The sequence below is a fragment of the Lycium barbarum genome, chromosome 5, assembly GCF_019175385.1.
Source record: "Lycium barbarum isolate Lr01 chromosome 5, ASM1917538v2, whole genome shotgun sequence".
Taxonomy (NCBI): domain Eukaryota; kingdom Viridiplantae; phylum Streptophyta; class Magnoliopsida; order Solanales; family Solanaceae; genus Lycium; species Lycium barbarum.
Genome location: NC_083341.1, coordinates 20,845,109 through 20,868,160, shown reverse-complemented (window position 1 = coordinate 20,868,160; position 23,052 = coordinate 20,845,109). Strand labels below are relative to the sequence as shown.

Sequence of the window (23,052 nt, the reverse complement as noted above, 5' to 3'; positions counted from 1 at the left end):
TTTTATTCGTCAGAAATGGAGTGCTATCTTTGAAAATGTGAAGGGTGTTTCCCAACAGGTCAGTATACTTCATTCATGCTCTTATTAAGCTCTTATTAAGTCCATCCACTATATATATAAAGAGCCCTATTTAGAAAGAAAGCAACAAGAACTAGAACGAAAGAGTACTAAGTAGCATAACTCATAAACCTTTTCATCTTCAAGAAAAAGAACATGCTGATTTCAAGAATTGTCATTGGAAATTTGAAAGATGCTACCCATCCTGATACCCTCAAGGCTGCCTTAGCTGAATTCATTTCCATGCTTATTTATGTTTTTGCCGCTGAAGGCTTTGCTGCATCGTCTAGGTTGATGAGCGGCGATTTGCAAGCTCAGCTGATTGCGGCGGCGATAAACCATGCATTTGCGCTTGTCGCTGTAGTTTCAGTGGCAAAAAACATATCTGGAGGTCATGTAAACCCTGCTGTCACGTTTGGTGCCTTTGTGGGAGGTCACATTACCTTCTGCAGGACTATTTTGTATTGGATTGCTCAATTGCTTGGATCTGTGGTTGCTTGCTTGCTCCTCAAGTATTCTGTTGTTGGTGTGGAAGTATCGCCATTCACTCCAACACCACGAAATGCAGTTGTTTTTGAGATTTTGATGACATTTGGTCTTGTTTACACTGTTTATGCAACTTCAATTGACCCCAAGAGGAGTAACGATGGAGTGATCATTGCCCGAATTGCAATTAGTTTCATTGTTGGTGCCAACATTTTGTCTGGTGGTGCTTTTTATGGTACAGCAATGAATCCTGCTGCGGCCTTTGGTCAAGCAATGGTTAGTTGGACATGGAACAACCACTAGGTCTACTGGTTCGGTACATTCGTCGGTGCTTCCATTGGTTCTTTGGTCTACGAAACCATCTTTATCACCAAGAGCACTGATAGCGAGCAGCTCCCTATTAGCATCGGCGGAACCAATTTCATTGAAGGCGATTCAATTGAATCCCTTCGTCAAAAACTGATGCCATGCTAAAAAGATAAAATTAATTTTTTCGTACATATATAAATCTCCTAGACACATGAGAGATTCTAAATATGATAGTAAAGGGGGTTCAAAATTCTTTTAGGTCATAGGCATTTAATCCTAGGTATGACATTCTTTTATTTTTTTAATTTCTTCCTATTAGGACTCTTAAGTCTTCTGTGATAAGTCTTGTAATGAGAATTATATCTCTTGTAGATAATATTGTTACATCATATTCTCATTTCAGAAAGAAAAAAAAAACTATTCTCTTGTTACTTCTCTCTGGATATATAGCTATGAAGGGTACTTCGTGGAATTTGATTAATTTGGCATATTCAAATGCAATTAGTGATATCTTTTATATAGATATATACAACTCTTTTTTTCTCATAAAACCATAAGATTTACTTATATTTGCATCAAGGGCACAAGGTTCTTGGTGATTTAATTGATTTTTTATACAAGATCTAAGGTCCTACTTTCATTATGAAAAGGGAAAATATCTAAAAACTACTGTTTTGACCTCTTGTGGTGGAAGACAAGTTCTTATTAAATCTGTAATTCAATCCCCTCCCATATATACTTTATCTGCCATTAACCCTCCTGAAGGTACTCAGGAACTTATTGAAATATATATAGTGAATTTCTTTTGGGGTGTTGTGAATGGTAAGAACAAATACCACTGGACATCTTGGGAAAAACTGTGTTTTCCCAAAAATGAAGCTGGTATTGGCATCAGATGCAAGGATGACTTTTCTAAGACTCTTACTGTTAAAAGATGGTGGCAAATCAGAGTTAAAAAAATCTATATGGGCTGATTTCTTATTGGCTAAGTATTGTCCTAGAATGCATCCTGTTGGAAAGAAATGGTGCCCTGGCAATTCTCAAGCTTGGAAATATCTCTTGTAGACAAAGGAAAAATGTGAAAAACTGATCACTTGGAAAATCAATGTTGGGAATTGCAGTTTTTAGTGGGATAACTCTTGCACATCTTTGTCAAGATCACATCAACAGAAACAATGCTAAGATAGAAAGTCAAAGACTTCATGGTTCATAACAGATGGGACCCTCAGAAACTGTATAATAACCTTCCTAGCCAAATTTCTCTACACATTTGATACATTAAAATAGGACAGGAGAACAAGGGTGATTATGCCATCTAGAATGCTACTGAGGATGGTCACTTCACCAATGGCTCTGGTTGGGAGTTGATTAGAAGACACAGACCTAAATATGGAACTATCTCTAATATATGACACAAATCAATTCCTTTTAAGCAGTCCTTCATGTGTTGGAGGATTTTCTTTGGTAGAGTACCTTTCAATGAAGGGTTAACAAGGTTTGGCTCTCAGGATGACAATGACTGCATCTGCTGTTTTGTGCCAAGAACTGAAACTTTGCAACATGTTTTTGTGGAGAGAGGTGTTGCTGAATATGTTTGGAGGGCCATTGGAAACCCATTGGGAATCACACACCATCACCTTCCTATCAGGGGACTTCTCAATGAATGGTGGAACAAGAAATCCAACAATATAGTACACAAGCTAGTTCTACAAGCTACTCCTATCGTTATATGTTGGGAAATTTGGAAATCTTGGTCTGCTTGCAAATATGGGGACAACAACAGATTTTATCATTATAGAATGGTCACTCAATGTATCTGGAACATCAAAGCTGTGCTTCATTGTCACGACCCAACTAGAGGGCCATGACGGGTACCCGGAGCTACCTTACCGAGCACCATCTAACTCACTTGTCATCACATCAATCTGAACATACACCGTTCTCATCATAAAACCCATTACGAGACAACCTTCATTTACTTCCCAAACACATATATACATATGCATATACATAGGCCCACAAGGCTACAAAATGATGCGGAGAATATGCACTAATAAGATCATAAGACATCTACTACCCACACACATGTATCTACGAGCCTCTACTAGAATAATGGAATCGTAAGGTCGGGACAGGACCCCCCCCCCCCCCCCCCCCCCCATGCCCCAAATATGTACACAAAAATATACCAACAAGCGGCAACTCCGGAGAAGTGGAGTGCTCCTATACGACTGCTGATAGAGCTCCTAGGTATTCGGTCTGTCTCCCTGTCTACCTGCGGGCATGAACGCAGCGTCCATAAAAGGGAGGACGTCAGTACGAACAATGTACTGAGTATGTAAGGCATGAACCATAATGTAGTAAAGCAATAAGGAAACATGAGGGAAAGAGATAACCTGTATATCAAACTGCCCCTTAAGGCGAATACCATGCATGCTTATCCTTTTAAGAAAACATTTTTCATACATGCATAACATAATATCATCACTAGCCCGCGTCCGGGCCTCCCGCGTTCGGGGTAATCATCTCACGCCGCCCACTAGTGGTGACTACCCGGCCAACTAGGCACGGTGTAACTATCATCATCCATAAGCCGCCCACCGAAGTGGTGTCTACCCAGCCAACTAGGCATGGTGTAATCATACATAAAAATAAGCATACATGAGAGCCCAATTAAAAGCTACAACTCTATCGGAGTGACGTAAGGTCGGTAACCTCCGATTATGTTATGGAACAATCATTATCGCCATGTCTCACCTTGAAGGAAATAGTATTATGAGGTGAGACTATCAACAATGAGTACTATCAAGAAAATCATGCAATAGAATCATTGGTCTCATTATAGCATCATTTCATAAGCTTTAGAATCTCGATGAATTAAATTATCATAATCATCGTCATTATCATTTCACATATCTCCTCTCTTTCTCATAGGAAGATCTTAGAAGTCTTTAGCCTTCAACTTTGGGATACGAGAAAGTCATGGAAATAGGAATCATAGTATATGAGTCATGCGACTAGCCTCACATATCTTTACGTCTCTTTAACTTTATCGACTAAACGTTTCCCCCTCCAAGCTCACGATTCTACATTCAAGAGATTTTGTACTAAAATTAGATAATTGGAAGCATACTTGTGTCTAAACTAAAATGGCTAAGAGCTAACGAAAATTGGGCAGCATTTCCTTTGTTCCAACAACTTCCTCCATATGGTAAACAACTCCCAAATATCAATAGTAACACCCATAATATCATAATCAATAAACTTCTTCAAGTTAAACATTAGTCAACTCTTAAAATTCCCTTTCAAAGTCATCCTTAACCATAACTACAATGCAACACCATATCCATTTTCATATAATACTTCCTCAACATCATTAGTATCATTTACAACATGATTATACTTATGGCATAACAAGAATTATGATTCAAGTCAAATTACTATTCAAGAATATCATTATTTCCACATTTGAGCCTCATATTCTACTTTCTTCCCCAATCCAAGTCATTCAACCACTCAATACTCTTAATAACATGAAATGAATACAAAACTCACCTATGGTGATGTAGGAATGGACTTTGGATGAAAATACTTTACTTGAGAAAAAACCCAACTTCAATTCCAAGAGAATTCTTGGCTTCCATCAACCATAGTGAGCATCCACACACTTGATTCTCTTGATTCTTGGTGTTTAATCTTTGATTTCTCTTGGATTTTTGTTGATATGGTGAGTTAATGGAAGCTTTGAGAGGATTTAGGGCTTTATTTTGGGTGAAAAATGAGGCCTAAATTGTGGGAAATTGGTATATAAAAGTTGGGGAAAAAAATTCCACCGCCCCAATTTCTGGAAATCTCGGGAATAGTACGTGTTACTGTTCATGACGTACTTTGAAGTACATGATGAACAGTATCACGTACTTTGGGGGGCAAAAATTTTAAGTTCTGGAAATTTTTGGCAAAATACGCCCAGAAAGTACGGGACGTACTTTATTGTACGGGCCGTACTTCACAGAAATGCGATCTGTCAGTTGCATTGGAAAGAAGACTCGCCGAACTTAAATTTACATAGGTTATGGATTCCGTAACTCCTCATATTCTAGGAGATATGCCCCTAACAAGTTGGGCCAAAATTAAAGTCAAAATTTTGTTTCCGTAACTCCTCATATTCTAGGAGATATGCCCCTGACAAGTTGGGCCGAAATTTCCGTCAAAATTTTGTCAAGTTTTTTCCAAATTTTTAACGAACCTATTTTCTTCGATTCGCTTGATCCCGAAACCTTTAAATACTTGTCTAACACTTATTAAAAGTCTTCCTTGACCTTATAGGGGTATCATGGCCTCTCCGAACTCACGTTAGTTTGCTTACAACGACGCGAAAATCCACGAGGTGTAACATTCATAATGCTTTCCCTACCATTGACACTGGTGGTAGTTGGGAAAATTTATGTACCATGATTGAGAAACTCAAGCCTGTCATCAGATGTATCTCAGTTCACTGGACTAAACCTACTAATGGTACTATTAAAGTCAACACAGATGGGAGCTTCATCAAAACTGCCAACAGTGCCGAAATAGGTAGGGTGGTAAGGAATGACAACGGGGATTTCATATTTACACTTTCTATCCCAATTCAAGCAATAGCAGTGCCCAAGCTGAAGCTGCTGCTACTAAATATAGAGTGGACTGGTGTGTTCAAAATGGTCACAATATCCTACATATTGAACTTGATTGTTTGATGATTAATAACATGCTCATCCAAAAAGGCACAAGCAATGTGAAGCTGAAACATATCATCAATAATACCTCAAGAATGCTCACAAGCACCACTCATCAAATCTCTCATTGTCTAAGGGAGGCTAATCAAGTTGCTAACCTATTGACAAAGATGGCATTCACAAGTAGAACCAGGATTTTATATCACTCTCTTCAGAACCTTCCTAGAGAGGCAAAGGGGTTGTTTCAACTTGATAAGTGGAAAACTCCCACCTTTAGAAGAAGATATGAAAAATATAATTTCTTTGTAAGCTAATGACTCTTTTTGTTGATGGAAAGGATATTGTATAGGCTATTCCTTTCCTAGATTGCTTGACAATCCTTTTTTGTAGACTTGAGGCAAGGTACCATGTCCCCCTCTTCTCTTTGTAATTTACTACTAAATTATTACATGGTAGGGGTCCAAGCCAACCCCCCCCCCCCCCCCACACACACACACACCTTACGCCCACAACCTAATGGTGATGGCTTAACTTTAAAAAAAAAATGAAAGCAGACAGATTCCTTAGGGCTCGTTTGGTACGAGGGATTAAAGATAATTAATCTCGGAATTGTAGTGTTATATTTTTATCCCACATTGAGGTGGGATATCAATCCCGAGATAACTTGTTCCCCGACCAAACGATCCCTTAAGTTCTCTATGGTGTGACTATAACTCCTTACATTTGGTTGAAAAAAGTTACTTCCAAATGCCAAAGTTTATTATTGACGGATTTCGTCGTAAACGAAGGTTTCATAAATTTGAATAATTTAGATATGCCAAAAGGTTTGTTTGTATTCTTTTTTTTTTTAATTAAATTGTCACAATTAGATTAAATTTTTAATAAAATACTAACTAAAATAAGAAGATGGTTCTAAAACATCACAACTATTCAATAACTTGTTGGCATGTCATTGCTCCGTCAACTATAATTTCATTAAAGGTCAGCAAAAAAAAAAAAAAAAAAACTTAAATTATCTACAAACTTCCTCGCTAATCCATCGCTAAAATTTCTTGTAGCTAACAAAAATTTGTGATGATCCTATTAGATTTTGTTTTATAGCTACGAAACTAATGAGGTGGTATTGATGGTATTAAAATTGCAGTTCGCGATGACATATGATGATGGTGATGATATTCCAACATGGGCTTGGTCCCAAAGCAATTCGTGATGATTTTCCTGACTTTAATTTTTCGGGTTATATAAATGCTTCTAGCTCTGCGCATCCATCACAAAATTTATTTTATGAGTTTTTGAAGCTTTTGTAAGATCTGGTATAGAAGAGGTTTTGTTTTGGAAACTAAACGAGGTGAGTACAAACTCGCTCCGAGAATTATTCGCAGGGTTCAAACTAATAAAAATTCAAACTCCACGAGTTATTCCTAGAGTTTGAGCGGCACATTTCAAACTCTAGGCACAATTCATAAATTTGAACCAATATCGTTTCTGTAGTTATTTCATGTTTTAGTTAGGGGTATTTTCGTCCAAATATTTTTTCATGTAAAAATTGTAGTTGTTTCCCTATAGCATTATCAAATATTGAGTAAGTATTAATAAGCGGTCAAAAATATGGCCATCCAACCTAATTGTTTCAAAGTGATTGCATATCCTTTATCACACCAGCTACTGTTAGAAATTGTTTAAAATAAATTAAATAGTTTTTTAAAAAACATGTGTCTTTTAAATAAAAGGGTGTGAACTTTCATTTTTGTTTACCACCAGTTCTATCCAAAGTCAACTTTTTAATATTTTAACGTAAGTTTTTAATCCTGCAGAATAATTTTCTTCTATGTGCAATCCTGCAGAATAATTTTCTTCTATATGCAGGGTAACGTTCTTCTCTGTTAAGGAGTTAGATGACGTGGCAGTTGGTTAGAGTATACTAGAGATAGTTAGAGTTAGTTGTAACTAATTGTACAGCTAATACAACTAATTGTACAACTAAGAATAGGATAGAATAGACTGGTCAATGGTCTATATGTATTGTAGTCTTGTACAGAAAGAAGATAGAGAATACAGAATTTTTTCCCCAATTCTTCTCTCTAACATCTCTCTAAGATTCAGCATTGTTGGTGTTTACATGGTATCAGAGCACTGGAAAACAGATCCAATTATGAGAGATTATTCCTTCGATTTATGAAATCTGTTGAGTTTGCATAGTGTATTAGATATAGAGAAACTTCTATATAGCAGATTGGTTGTTTTTTCTTCGTGTTTCTCTTTATTTGATAGCTCGAAGAAGCATCAATGGCGGCAACAACAGAATCTGCAGCTGCACGCACAAATTCTCCAACAGTGCCTGTGATTACACGTACGTATCCTCTCTATGTGCATCCATTGGATACTCCAGGTTCGATTTTAATTCCTGTTCAGTTGAAAGGATCTGAGAACTATGGATTGTGGCGAAGATCGATGCGAATTGCACTGCAAGCAAAGAGGAAATTAGGTTTTGTAACAGGATCATGTAAGAAGTAAAATTATGGGGAAGAATATCATGAACACTGGGATACTTGTAATGCAATAGTTTTATCTTGGATTATGAATACAGTAGCACCTAACTTGTTGACTGGAATAGTATATGCATCAGATACGTATCTGGTGTGGGAAGATTTAAAGGAACATTTTGATAAAGTGAATCGTATGAGAATCTATCATTTACATAGAGAAATTGCAACTATATCGCAAGGAACTGATTCAGTCTCAGTGTATTTCACTAAGTTGAAGGAGCTGTGGGCGGAGTATGATGCTATGGTCATATCTCCAAGGTGTAATTGTCCAAAAGCAAAGGACTATGTGGATCACTTGCACCAGCAGAGGCTTCTCCAGTTCCTAGGAGGGCTGAATGAGACCTATGCACCAGCAAAAAGGCAAATACTCATGAAGACCTCAGAACCAACCTTAAACCAAGCTTATGCAATGATAGTGGAGGATGAGAGCCAAAGGAATACTTCAGAGTTGAGTTACATGGGTGCAAAATCACTTGTAGAAGGGAATGACATTACTGCTCTTTGGACTGCAAGACAACATTCTCATTCACAGCAAGTACAACAGCAGCACCACTCTCAAAAGGCTAAGTACAAAAATCCAAATGCTCAATGTGACCATTGTAAAATGAAGGGGCACACTATGGATGACTGCTACCAATTAATAGGATATCCACCATGGTACAAAGGGAAGAAGAAAACAGTGGCTTGCAATACACAATATGGAGTATCAGCTGAACATACTCAGGGTCAACAAATGATTCCAAGAAGTAACCATGAGTACCATGGCCACACCATGGCTTCACCTCATAAAGCAGGCTATGGTATGGGAAGTGGAAATGCAAGGAGTGCAGGACAAGTTGCAGGACAAACATACAATGCCCATACAAGTCACTCATATAATACCAATGTAGGACATTCATATAATGGCAATATCGGATATAATGCAGGAAATGGTAATGGACATGCTGCAGCACATGGATATAGTGCAGGACATGATGGACATGCTGCAGGCCATCAAAGCTTTGGAGGTGTCAACATGGCTATTAGTGAGGGACAGTATGACAAGATTATGCAACATCTTCACCACAACAACAAGCCACCTGAAATTGCAGCTTACTCAGCAGGTATTGCTAGTTGCATTAAGGACAAGAATGGAGACACTCCTAAGTGGATAGTTGACACTGGTGCAACTAACCACATGGTGTCTAAATCTAACATGTTGTCTGAAGCATATAAGTTACCTAGTAGTGAATCAAAGAGAGTGTACCTTCCTAATGGACAACAGATCCCAATAACTCTAATAGGAAAGGCTAACTTAGACCAAGGGCAGATATTATATGTCCTGTACATTCCAGACTTTAAATATAATCTTTTGTCAGTCTCCAAATTGACAAAAAAAGTTGAGATGTTGTATGCTCTTCTATCCTGATTTTTGTCTACTGCAGGACCTTCACACTGGGAAGGTGAGGGGGATTGGTAGCTTGGAGGATGGTCTGTACTACTGGCCTCTCAAAGTCAACCACATCTCAACACACTCAGTTTCTCTAAGCATGGTAGATGAGACAGACTTATGGCATAAAAGACTGGGACACATACCACACAGAATTCTGCAGCAAATGCATATAGTGAAACATGTTAGTCACACTCATTCATGTACTATTTGTCCTTTAGCCAAACAAACTTAGGTTCCCTTTTCCACAAAGCACCAGTAGAGCTAATAAGGTGTTTGATTTGATACATGGAAATGTATGGGTACCATATAGATTCCCCACATATGATGGCAACAAATATTTCCTTACACTGGTAGATGATTGTAGTAGAATGGTTTGGATCTTCCTTCTCAAATTGAAAAGTGATGTATGCATTGTTTTGAAAGATTTTATGGCTCTTATACACAGACAATTTAATGCAAAAGTTAAGATTTTTAGAAGTGATAATGGTACAGAGTTTTTTAACTCATATTGTGTAGAATTGTTTAGAACAGCTGGCATCATTCATCAGAGCTCCTGTGCTTACACACCCCAACAAAATGGGGTGGTTGAGAGAAAACATAGACAAATTCTTGAAGTTGCCAGGGCTATTAGGTTCCAAGCAGGATTACCTATCAGATTTTGGGGACTTTGTGTCCAAAATGTTGTTTATTTGATAAATAGATTGCCCTCCACTGCCCTAGAGGGACAATCTCCCTTTGCTGTTTTCTTTGGTCGAACACCTAACTTGAGTCACCTAAGAGTTGTAGGCTGCTTGTGTTATGCTACAAATGTCAGTAATACAGGTGATAAGTTTGGAGCAAGGGCTGTGCAGTCTGTTTTCATGGGATACTCATCTACTCAGAAGGGGTACAGGTTGTACAACCTTGAGACCAAGACCTTCTTCATTAGTAGAGATGTCTCTTTCAGAGAGAATGAATTTCCCTTCAAGGTAGCTGAGGTGCTGGATACTACTATTCCTAGCACTAGGAATCCATCACCTGACATGTTTCTCCTTGATGAGGATATGACCACTACACCACCAGGGCATCCTAATGCCCTTTTGAGTCTACTCCAGCTGGTACTATTTTTCCTTCCACATCCACCCAACCTCAATCTCCAACCCAGGCTGTTCCTTGCCCTCATGTTCCTACTGACCAGCCAAGGAAATCCAGTAGAACCCTTAAATCACCAGGGTGGTTGAATGACTATATTCACCATATCCCTTCTTCTTCTGCTGCTTCTTTTTCTACCATCCATCCTCTCTCAGCCTATATGTCTTATGCCAATATATCAACACCCTATTTTCACTCTCTTTGCAATCTTTCTGTTATTAAAGAGCCAGGGTCTTATGAGGAAGCTCTACAAGATCCCCAATGAGTTCTAGCCATGGATCATGAATTAAAGGCTTTAAGTGACAACCATACTTGGTGTCTGGTTGATTTTCCTTCAGACAAGAGGGCCATAGGGTGTAAATGGGTGTTCAAAGTAAAGTATAATGCACAGGGGGAGGTGGAGAGGTATAAGGCTCGTTTGGTTGCTAAGGGCTATACTCAGCAAGAGGGTCTTGACTACCAAGAGACATTCTCTCCTGTAGTCAAGATGGTCACTGTTAGAGCAGTTCTTTCCTTAGCTGCTATGCATGGCTAGAAGTTACATCAAATGGATGTTTTCAATGCATTCTTACAAGGAGACTTGGTTGAGGATGTTTATATGCTACCCCCTCTTGGTCTTCTTAGGGAGGGGGAGCTATCCGGAAAGGTTTGTAAACTTCAGAAATCCTTGTATGGCCTAAAACAGGCATCCAGACAATGGAATCTGAAGTTATGTGAAGCCTTGATGGGTGCTGGATATACTCAGAGTCATCATGACTATTCCTTGTTCAGTAAAAGGTCAGGTTCTGATGTGGTTCTCATCTTAGTTTATGTTGATGACCTCCTTATTACTGGGTCCAATGGTGTTCTAGTTCAACATGCTAAGGATATGCTTAAGTCACATTTCAAGATCAAGGACTTGGGGGAGATGCGGTATTTCCTTGGTCTTGAAATAGCCAGGAATCAACAAGGCATCATGGTTTGTCAGAGAAAGTTTGCACTTGACCTCATTGCAGAACTTGGGTTGGCAGGGTCCAAACCTGCAGGAACTCCTTTGGAGGTCAATCAGAGGTTCACCGGTGCAGATTTTGATCATGGATGTGCACCTGAGAACATACAACCAGATGAATTGCTGAGTGATCCCACTTGCTATCAACAACTGGTAGGCAAACTGCTATAACTGACCATGACAAGGCCAAACATCAGTTATGCAGTTCAAAACCTGAGCCAATTCATGCATAAGACAAAGAAGACACATATGGAGGGGGATTTAAGAGTGGTAAGGTATTTGAAGAATGCACCAGGTCTGGGAATAATGTTTTCATCCAAGATGTCTAAACAACTTACAGTACACTGCGATGCAGACTGGGCTACTTGTCCAATGACCAGAAAATCAGTCAGTGGATTTGTAGTCAAGATTGGTGATTCATTGATTTCTTGGAAGTCTAAGAAGCAGAATACAATCTCGAGAAGCTCAGCTGAAGCCGAATATAGGAGCATGGCAAATGCTATAGCAGAAATTGTATGGTTAGTTGGACTAAACAAAGAGCTGAATGTGAAACTCGACCTGCCAGTGACATTGTACTGCGATAGTAAAGCTGCTCTCCAAATTGCAGCTAATCCCATATATCACGAAAGAACCAAGCACATTGAAATCGATTGTCACTTCATTCGGGAAAAAATACAAGCAGGGCTCATTCGAACAGAACATGTGAGCACCAAGATACAGTTAGCAGATATTCTTACAAAAGGCCTGGGAAAGGCGCAACATGATTTTCTATTGTCCAAGCTGGGAGTGCAAAACCTGTTTGCACCATACAGCTTGAGGGGGAGTGTTAAGGAGTTAGATGACGTGGCAGTTGGTTAGAGTATACTAGAGATAGTTAGAGTTAGTTGTAACTAATTGTACAGCTAATACAACTAATTGTACAGCTAAGCATAGGATAGAATAGACTGGTCAATGGTCTATATGTATTGTAGTCTTGTACAGAAAGAAGATAGAGAATACAGAAATTTTTCCCCAATTCTTCTCTCTAACATCTCTCTAAGATTCACCATTGTTGGTGTTTACATTTTCTTTGCAAAGTAATGTTCTTCTCCAATTCCAAAGAGATCAAGTTGAGAATTCTTGCTTCCCTAGATGAATTTCTTCACTATTTGCTTAGTGCAAAAACTCAAAGGTTTGTCATATCCACTAAAACTATTTGCATACAATCCCATAGCAATTTCTTGGATCTGTCGTTGCTTGCTTGCTCCTCAAATATTCTGCTGTTGGTGTCGAAGTATTGCCATTCGCTCCAACACCACGGAATGCAGTTGTTTTTGAGATAGTGACGACATTTGGTCTTGTTTACACTGTTTATGCAACTTCAATTGACCCCCAAAGGAGTAACTCAGGTGTGATCATTGCCCCAGTTGCAATTAGTTTCATTGTTGGTGCCAACATCTTGTTTGGTGGTGTTTTTATATGGTGCAGCAATGAATCCTGCTACTCCCTTTGGTCAAGCAATGGTTAGTTAGACATGGAACAACCACTGGGTCTACTGGCTTAGTACATTCGTCGGTGCTGCCATAGCTTCTTTGGTCTATGAAACCATCTTCATCACCAAGAACACTGATCATGAGCAACTCCCTATTAGCATCGGCGGAGCCAATTTCATTGAAGGAGATTTAATTGAATCTCTTTGTCATAAACTGATACCATGCTAAAAAGATAAAAAAATAATAATTTTTTTGTACATATTTGAGTTTTTGAATTTCCTCCACATATGAGATGTTTTAAATATGGTGGTAAAGGGGGTGCCAAATTTTATTAGATCATAGGCTTTTTATCCTAGGTATGATATTCTTTTATTTTTTTCATTTCTTCCTATTAAGACTCATAAGTCTTATGTGATAACTCTTGTAAATTAGAATTATATCTCTTGTAGACAATATTATTAGATCATATTCTCATTTCAGAAAGACAAAAACTATTATTTTTTTACTTCTCTCTAGATATATAGCTACAAAGGGTATTTCTTTGAATCTGATTAGTTTGGTATATTCGGATGCAATCAGTGTTATCTTTAATTTGTTACAATGCATATGTTCCATAAATTTTAATTTTTTATCTGTGTGGTACAACTAGTTACGTATTTAATACTAATTTATTAGTCTTTTCAATTTTTGATTTATGAGACATGAAAATCAATTGAGATTTTAAAATTTACAAGTATATTGTTTTCGTTTATGACATAAAAAGTATAAAAAGTTAATTGTTTGCGTACTATTGTTTATAACAGCTAAATGAGATCTAAATATCGAATGTCAATATACATGCATAACAATACCTCACTATAACAGCCATGAAATTTCCGAACAAACGCTACCACTTTAGAGGGTTTTGACTGTATATATATAGATATACAACTCCTTTTTTCTCGTTAAACCATAAGATTTACTTATTTGCATTAGAGGCATAGAATTCTTGGTGATTACATTTGATTGAAATAAGTTACTTCCAAATACCAAAGTTTATTATTGACAGGATTTCATCGTCGACAACGAAGGTTTCATAAATTTCATTAAAAAATAATATTTAGATATTCCGAGCTAAGGTTTGTTTGTATTAGTGTTTTTTTAAAAAAAAAAAAATCATAATTAGATTAAATTTTTAATAGAATACTAACTAAAATAAGAAGATGCTTCAAAAACATCACAACTATTCAATAACTAGTTGGCATGTCATTGCTTCATCGACTATAAATTGATCTGGTCCACGTTTCATTACAGATCAACAACAAAATTGGAATTATCTACAAATTTTCTCACTAATTCATCGCTATATTGCTCGTAGCGGACAAGATTTATGATAATCCATCGCTAATCCATCACTAGATTTTGTTGTTTAGCTACAAAACTAACGAGGTGGTATTGATGGTATTAAAATTGCAGTTCACGATGATATATGATGATGGTGATGATTTTCCTGTGGGAAATTTGGGAGTTTCTGATGATTTTCCTGAGTTTAATTTTTCTAGTGACATAAATGTTTCTAGCTCTAGGCATCCGTCACAAAATTTATCTTATGAGTTTTTGAAGCTTTGGTAAGATCTGGTCGAGAAGAGGCTTTGCTATGAAAACTAAATGAGGTGAACACAAACTCGCTCGGAGAATCATTCTTAGAGTTCAAACTAATAAAAATTCGAACTCCACGAGTTATTATAGAGGTCAAACTAATAAAAATTCAAACTCCACGAATTATTCTTACAGTTTGAGCTGCACATTTCAAACTCTAGGCACAATTCATAAGTTTGAACTAATATCGTTTCTGTAGTTCTTTTGTGTTTTAGTTAGGAGTATTTTTGTCCAAATATTTTTCCGTGTAAAAAGTTGTGGTTGTTTCCCTATAACATTTCAAATATTGAATTCGTATTAGTAATAAGCGGTCCAAAATATGACCATCCCATCTAATTGTTTCAAAGTGATTGCATATCTTTCATCACACCAGCTACCACACTTTTAGTACAACATGATAATATACATAGGCATATCGTTTCAGAAATATAAAAGAAAAAGGCAAACCAGCATATCATTTGACAATTATTTGGTCCAGTTTGTATCTTGTAGTTTTGCTTCAGCTTCAGACTTCAGTGACGATCTCGTGTTTGTTGTGTTTTCATAATGGTTGTCGTATATGGAACAAATAATGTTTTTCATATTTCACAAAAATAAAAATACTTAAAACGTTACTGTCACACCCAGAACCATGGCCTAGGCGTAGCACGGCACTCGGTGCCTGTCTGGATGTGACCGAGCTAACCAACTGGCTGGCTGAATCAACATGTGATATCAAACATACTTGAATACGGAAATAACATTAACACATGCTGTTCTACTAAAATCTGACCGAGATATCTTAAATGCAGAAATACTGAATAAGTTTGAATTAACACAAAAGCTGCTAAACATCTTAATGACTGGACTATAGTCTACGAAGCCCCTAAAGAGTATAAACTACTAACTGTTTACCGGGACAAGGCCCCCGACATACCTCACTAATTGAACTACTGTAAAGACTGAAAGTATGATAAAGCCCCGAGGGAACTGGGGCTGACCAAGCAGCTGATGCAAGAATGTCCTAGCAAGCAGAATCGTCAACCTGTAAATCATTACCAGCGTCGCGAGATGCAGGCCCCCGGCAAAAAGGCGTCAGCACATTTGAATTGCACTGGTATGTAAAGCAACTGAAGGAAAGAACTGTAAGTGGGGTGCTCAGGAAAGGGCAGCCCAAGTCAATAAACATATGTATATAATTTGAAACTGAAATTGATAACTGAATAGAACAAAAGAAGTAAAGTAATAAGTACTCTCTGTTCTGAATATGAATTCACATGTTTTAATTTAGTTAATCATATGTGGGGCCTCGGCCCAATACAACTGCACAAATCGGTGGCCTTGACCAAGTAAGTGCGTCAGTCAATGGCCTCGGCCAAGTATACATATACATGAGACTGTGCCCTCAGGAAAAATACATATGTTCAATATTCATTAATTATCATTAAGAAATTGAGATTACTGGAATAATGAATATTGCTAAACAGAGACATGTATTCAAGGACTGATTATGGGTCTGAAGCCTTAACTATTTCTAAGCATGCTGAGTTTCTAGACTGAGACTCATGGGTATCAAATACGAGTCTATATAGATTACGTTCTTAGTTCACAACATTCAAAATGAAAGTCACGAACGAATTACGAAACTAGATGATAGAGGTTCTGCAACTATTCATGGACTAAGAGATAACTGTAATTTTGAGGCAAATCGTAATAGTTAGTGAACCGTGTCGTAGGGAGAATCATCAATGTTCCCAAATGTAGAGAGTTAGCCTCACATACCTGTAATCGCTCCAATCCAACGAACTAAACTACTTTTCCGACGAAAAACACCAAAACCCTAGCTTTGAATCGCTTGAGAAGGATTTACATTGGAAATTCTATATTTTGGGTGAAGAATCATGTTACTAATCATGAATTAATGTTAGAATTACTTAGGAATCGTAAGAGCGGTCTTACCTTGATGTGGGAGAATGAGGAGAGGAGGAAAATGGCTGCTTAGGGCTTTAGAGCGAAGTTGGAATGTTTGATAAATGAAATTTCGAGCTAAGTGTTGCATTTATAGCACGGGCATTTTGGACCCCCAGGCTCGCTGTGCGCGGTCTAAGACGAGCCCTTGCCTCGCTTTGGGGTGAGCTTAGCAAGCTCCCCTGTCCGTTTTACACTTAGACGATTTTCTTGAATTTTTCCAACTTTTGGACCTCTACCTCGCTGAGCGCGGTCTAAAGCGAGCTCTTGCCTCTCTTTGAGGTGAGCTTAGCGAGCTGCCCTGTCCATTTTACAGTTAATCAAAATTTTACGTTTTCTATTCGTCAACAGCGTTCAGTAAAATGGGCATAACTCCTAGCATAGAGCTCTATTAGGGTTCTTCAATATACCATTAGAAAGGTATTTCAAAGGGATACAACTTTTATATTTTAAGTTTTCTCAACTTCCTAACAGATTTTCACGAAATCAGGCCAGAAGACAGACCTTCCGTATACTTAGCCGATTCTATTGAATCTTAAGCACCTCTCTATTAGCCATTTTACGATGATCTTATCTCCTTGCTCCGAGCTCTGCTTGGCCTGATCCTTATATGACTAGAAAGGTATTTCTTCGTACTACAACTTTCATTGAGGAACCTTTTCCAAATTATCAACGAATAAAGGGGCGATGGGTGCCCGGATTAGGCCTGTCAACCGCTTTTGTAACATGTACAAACTTTCAAAGTTTCCGCTAAAACTCTAACGATACGAGTCTAACCTTAGTTCTATGATACGGGGTGTAACATTATCTCCTCTTTGGGATCATTCATCCTCGAATGATGATCTTGGTTATATCGCGAATAATTCTGAGACTCTACGGAAACTATGGTAGAGTTTATTCCGTAACTTAGATACCTGAAACTGACTAACTGAGACACATGATTACTGAAATGATGTGAACACATGCTTACTGAATTGAATGTCTATTGAATGAACTTAATATTGAGCTGACTGAACTGGACTGGTTGAATACAGGACTGATTGGGTACTGAAAGACATGGAGACTATAATATAAGGTCTGAATGAAAGGTTAATTACCTTCAATGCTTTCAACTTGCTCTTCAAATAGATAAGGGTACTTGGACTTCATGTCCTCTTCGGCTTCCCATGTCGCCTCTTCCACTTTCTGATTCCTCCAAAGCACTTTCACTGAACCAATTTCCTTAGTTCTTAGCTTGCTAACTTGAAGATCAAGAGTAGCCACTGGAATCTCTTCGTAAGATAAGCTATCTTTAGTCCCTGTAATCTCCATGGGACCTACAAAAGATGGGTCTCCCATGAATTTCTTCAACATATACATATGGAACACTAGGTGTACAACGGCTAATTCTTGTGGCAATTCTAACTTATAAGTCACTTTCCCGATTATTCGCGGGATTCTATATAGCCCAATATAGCGGGGACTAAGCTTCCCTTTCTTCCCAAATCTCATAACGTCTTTCATAGGCGAAACTTTTAGAAACACCCAATCATCAACTTGAAATTCCAAGTCTCTATGCCACACGTTTGAATAGGACTTTTGGCGATGCTGAGCCGTCTTCAAATGCTCTTGAATCATCTTGAATTTCTCCATAGCTTGATAGACCAAGTCTGGTCCAAACAACTCTGCTTCGCCAACTTTGAGCTAACCAATTAGTGATCTACATTTTCCCCCATACAAGGCCTCAAACGGTGCCATTTGGATACTAGAACGGTAGCTGTTATTATAAGCAAACTTAATGAGAGGTAGATGATCATCCAATTACCTGTAAAATCGATAACACACGCCCTTAACATATCTTCAAAAGTCTGAATTGTGCGTTTAGCCTGCCTATTTGTCTGAGGATAAAAAGTTATGCTGAGGTTCACCTTTGTACCCAATCCTTTCTGAAAGGATTTCCAAAAGCTTGTTGTGAATTGAGCACCACGATCTGAAATGATGGAAAATGGAGTCCCATGCAATCAGACGATTTCCTAAATATATAACTTGGCATAATCTTCTGCTGAATCTGTAGTCTTCATTGGAAAGAAGTGAGCTGACTTGGTAAGTCGATATACAATCAACCAAATCGAATCATGCTTTCGAAAAGAGCGAGGTAAACCTATTATGAAATCCATGTTTATCATCTCCCATTTCCAGACGGGAATGTCTATGTTCTGAGCCAACCCACCAGGCCTCTGGTGTTCGGCTTTCACTTGCTGGCAATTTGGACACTTAGCCACAAAATCTGCCACATTATTTTTCATGTCATTCGACCAATAAATCTCCTTAAGATCATGGTACATATTCATGCAACCTGGGTGAATATAATACCTGGAATTATGGGCTTCAGTCATAATCCGATTTTTGAGCCCATCTACGTCTGGAACGTACAATCTACCTCTGTACCTCAAAGTACCATCATCTCCCCCTTGTTCAAAAGTCGTAGTCTTATGTTTGTGAATCCCCTCTTTCAGCTGCAATAGGTAGGGATCACTAAACTGCGTTTCCTTCACTTCTGCTACTAAGGAGGATTCAATCCTGTTCTGAACAACAACGCCACCATCTTCGGAGTCCAGAAGTCGAACTCCTAGGCTTACTAATCGGTGGACTTCCTTCGTCATAGTTCGCTTGTCTGCCTCAACATGAGCTAAGATTCCCATAGAACGCCGACTGAGAGTATCTGCTACAACATTTGCTTTTCCTGGATGATAGAGGATATCAACATCATAATCCTTAAGCCATTCGAGCCATCTTATCTGTCTAAGATTCAGCTTCCTTTGCTTGAAAATATAATGAAGACTCCTGTGATCTGTGAAAATATCAACATGCACTCCATACGAATAATGGCGCCAGATCTTTAGCGTGAATACCACGGCTGCTAGCTCAAGATCATGAGTTGGATAATTCTTCTCGTGAGGCTTAAGTTGTCTGGATGCATAGGGTATAACTTTACCGTTCTACATTAACAAACACCCAAGACCAACCCCTGAAGCATCACAATAAACCACGAACCCTTCGGTTTCTCTAGTAGCGTCAAGACTAGAGCTAAAGTCAACCTCTTTTTCAATTCCTCAAAACCTTTCTCGCAAGCGTCTGACCACTTAAACTTAACCTTCTTCGGAGTCAGTCTAGTCAAAGGGGACGAGATAGAGGAAAATCCCTCTACAAATCGCCTGTAATAGCCTGCTAGACCAAATAAACTTCTTATATCGGATACTGAGGTGGGTCTAGGCCAATTTTTCACTGCCTCTATTTTCTGAAAATTCACTTTCACGCCTTTGCCTGAGATGACATGGCCCAAAAATGCTACTGATTTCAACTAGAATTCACGCTTAGAAAATTTTGCATGTAGCTTGCAATCCTGCAGTGTCTGCAGCATGATTCTGCGATATTCTGCATGGTCAATCTCGCTACGGGAATAAATCAGGATATCATCAATAAACACGATAACGAACAAATCAAGATAAGGCTCGAAGACCCTGTTCATAAGGCCCATGAAAGCTGCTGGTGCATTCGTCAAACCAAACGACATCATCAAAAATTCAGAATGCCCATAACGAGTCCTGACAACTGTTTTAGGAATATCAATTTCCTTAACCTTCAACTGATGATACTCTAATCTGAGGTCAATCTTGGAATAACACTAGGCATCTTGAAGTTGATCGAATAAATCATCTATTCTGGGAAGAGGTTAATTGTTCTTGATGGTGACTTTATTTAACTGGCGATAGTTAATGCACATATGCAGAGACCCGTCCTTCTTTTTGACAAACAGAATCAGTGCGCCCCAAAGTGAGATACATGGCCTTATAAATCCCTTATCTAGAAGATCTTTCAACTGGAATTTTAGCTCCTTTAACTCTACTGGAGCCATTCTATAAGGCGGAATAGATATCGGTTTAGTGTCGGGAAGTTGATCAATTACAACGTCAATCTCCCTATCGGGGGGGACTCTGGGAAGATCTTCGGGGAACACTTCTGGAAACTCATTTACAATTGATATGGCTCTGGAGGGTGGGGGTCCGAGCATCTGCATCCCTAATTCGAACTAGATGATAGATATACCTTTTAGAGATCATCTTTCTGGCTTTAGGATAGGAAATAAACCTACCCTTATGTCACGACCCGAACGGAGGGCCATGACGGACACCCAGTGCTAACCTACCTGGGCACCTCTTATCGTACATTCACATTTACATCTAGGTGGGCCGCATGGCCTACACATGATTTCTATACATCAATAATGCTAATCTCATTGGGCAACAACACATTCATATCATCATCAACAACTATGCCAATATCCATATACATAAGCCGACGAGGCTATCAAAATAATATACAAAATATGAGCCGACAAGGTTGCAAGACATCTAACCATACACAACAGTCTACGAGACTCTAAGAAGAGTATGTAACATCATATAGGCGGGACAGGACCCCGCCATGTTCATATGTATGTACACAAAATAATAATACCCCAAAAGTTGTAGCTCCGAACGAAATGGAGCTCCGCTATGCAGTCTCTGAATAAGCAGTCTATGGGTCGGGTTTATCTCCCTATCCACCTGCAGTCATGACGCAACGTCCACAAATAAAAGGACGTCAGTACGAATAATGTATTGAGTATGTAAAGCATGATCAACATCATAATAGAAACGTAAGAAATAACATAAGATAGAGAGGTCATGAGATAATGAAGCCATTTATACCTCTAGCATTGTTCATCATATTTACTTATCCCCTTTCTAATGGGAACCTTCTATTTCATACATTTATACTTATAGTAGCATCATACCCGACTATAGAGGTTCGGTGTCTAACATACCCGTCCATGATAAGGTTCAGTGTTATACGTATCTGGCCCTACCAAGGCTCAGTGTTATCCGTACCCAACTGCAGTGGTGTGTGCGCGATAGATATCATACCCGGCCATATAAGCTCGGTGTTATTAGTAGTCATACTTTAATATATATATATATATATATATATATATATATATATATATATATATATATATATATATATATATATATATATATATATATATACATAGAAGCACATACACGTTCTCAACATTGTCATCGTCATCATCATTTTCATTATATCCTTCCTTAGAGAATCAACTATCATAGGATGGGACCAATAGTATCATGAGATTTATCAAGGATCATGAGCCTTAGCGATTCTAGGAATGAAGTCATTTGGAAGCTGTTATAGAACTCGTATGAAGGTATTTAGAAATAGGACCATGCCTTAATGAAAAAAGGGTTAGCCTTACATACCTCGTTGTCTTCTTAACTACTTAACGTTCACTGTCGAAGCTTGGAAAATCTACATTTAAAAGGATTCATACCATGGTTAAGCCTTAAAGATACTCTTAAATCCAAACTAGAACAATTCACGAGTTAACGAAAATTGGGCAGCATTTCCCCTATTTCATCTACTTCCATCATATTACAAAACAACTCCCAAATAACCATAATAATATCTACAATATCATAATCACGTAGTCACATTCCATTAAGTCTTCCATATTCATTCTCTCATTCAACTTACACTAACAACTTCACACTAACCCTCTGCACATTTTTCATATAACGCTTCCTCATCATCATTATTACCTTCTATAGCAAGATTATATCCATATCATACTAAGAATCATAACTCAAGTTAGCTTACTACTCAAAAACATCATAAAAACTACATTTAAAACTCATCTTCTACTTTCTCCTTCTACCCAAGTTGTTCAACAACTAAACATTCTTGATAACATGTAATAAGCATGAAAACTAACCGTTTATCTCATAAGAATGAGCTTTGGAACATGTAATAAGCATGAAAACTAACCTTTTATCTCATAAGAACTAGCTTCAATATCCAAAGAATTCTTGAAGTCTACTAACCCTAGCAAGACTTCTAACACATGGATATCTTTATTCTTGCCTCTTGATCTTTAATCTCCCTTGGATTTTGGCTTGGATTAGTTTATGGAGTTGAAGAGGGGTTTTTTCGAGAGCTCTTGGATCTGATTTGAGAAAATAAGATGCCCAAATGAAGTGGAATGAAATATATAAAGCGTAACTTAAAATCCCATCGGGCAATCCTGCGCCCACTTTGACGGGCCGTCAAAATTCCTACAGGCCGTCAAAATGCTCCGTAGAACTGCCCAGTCAAACATGGTTAACTGTGACTGTTTTACGCTGGGAAGATGCAATTTGACGGGCCGCAGAAATTTCTGTGGTCCGTCAAAATGTTCTGCGGCCGTCAAACTGGTCCATCAAAATTTTCTGCTCAGACAATCTGTCTTAAA

General features: G+C 38.2%; 1 protein-coding gene across 1 annotated transcript; it reads left to right on the top strand.

Annotated features, from left to right (window-relative positions):
• The first annotated feature begins 213 nt into the window (after window positions 1-213).
• Window positions 214-846, top strand: LOC132642373 (aquaporin TIP1-3-like). Its single transcript, XM_060359601.1, has one exon. It carries the CDS (start codon window positions 214-216, stop codon window positions 844-846), a length of 633 nt encoding a protein of 210 aa, XP_060215584.1.
• Window positions 847-23,052: the final 22,206 nt, after the last annotated feature.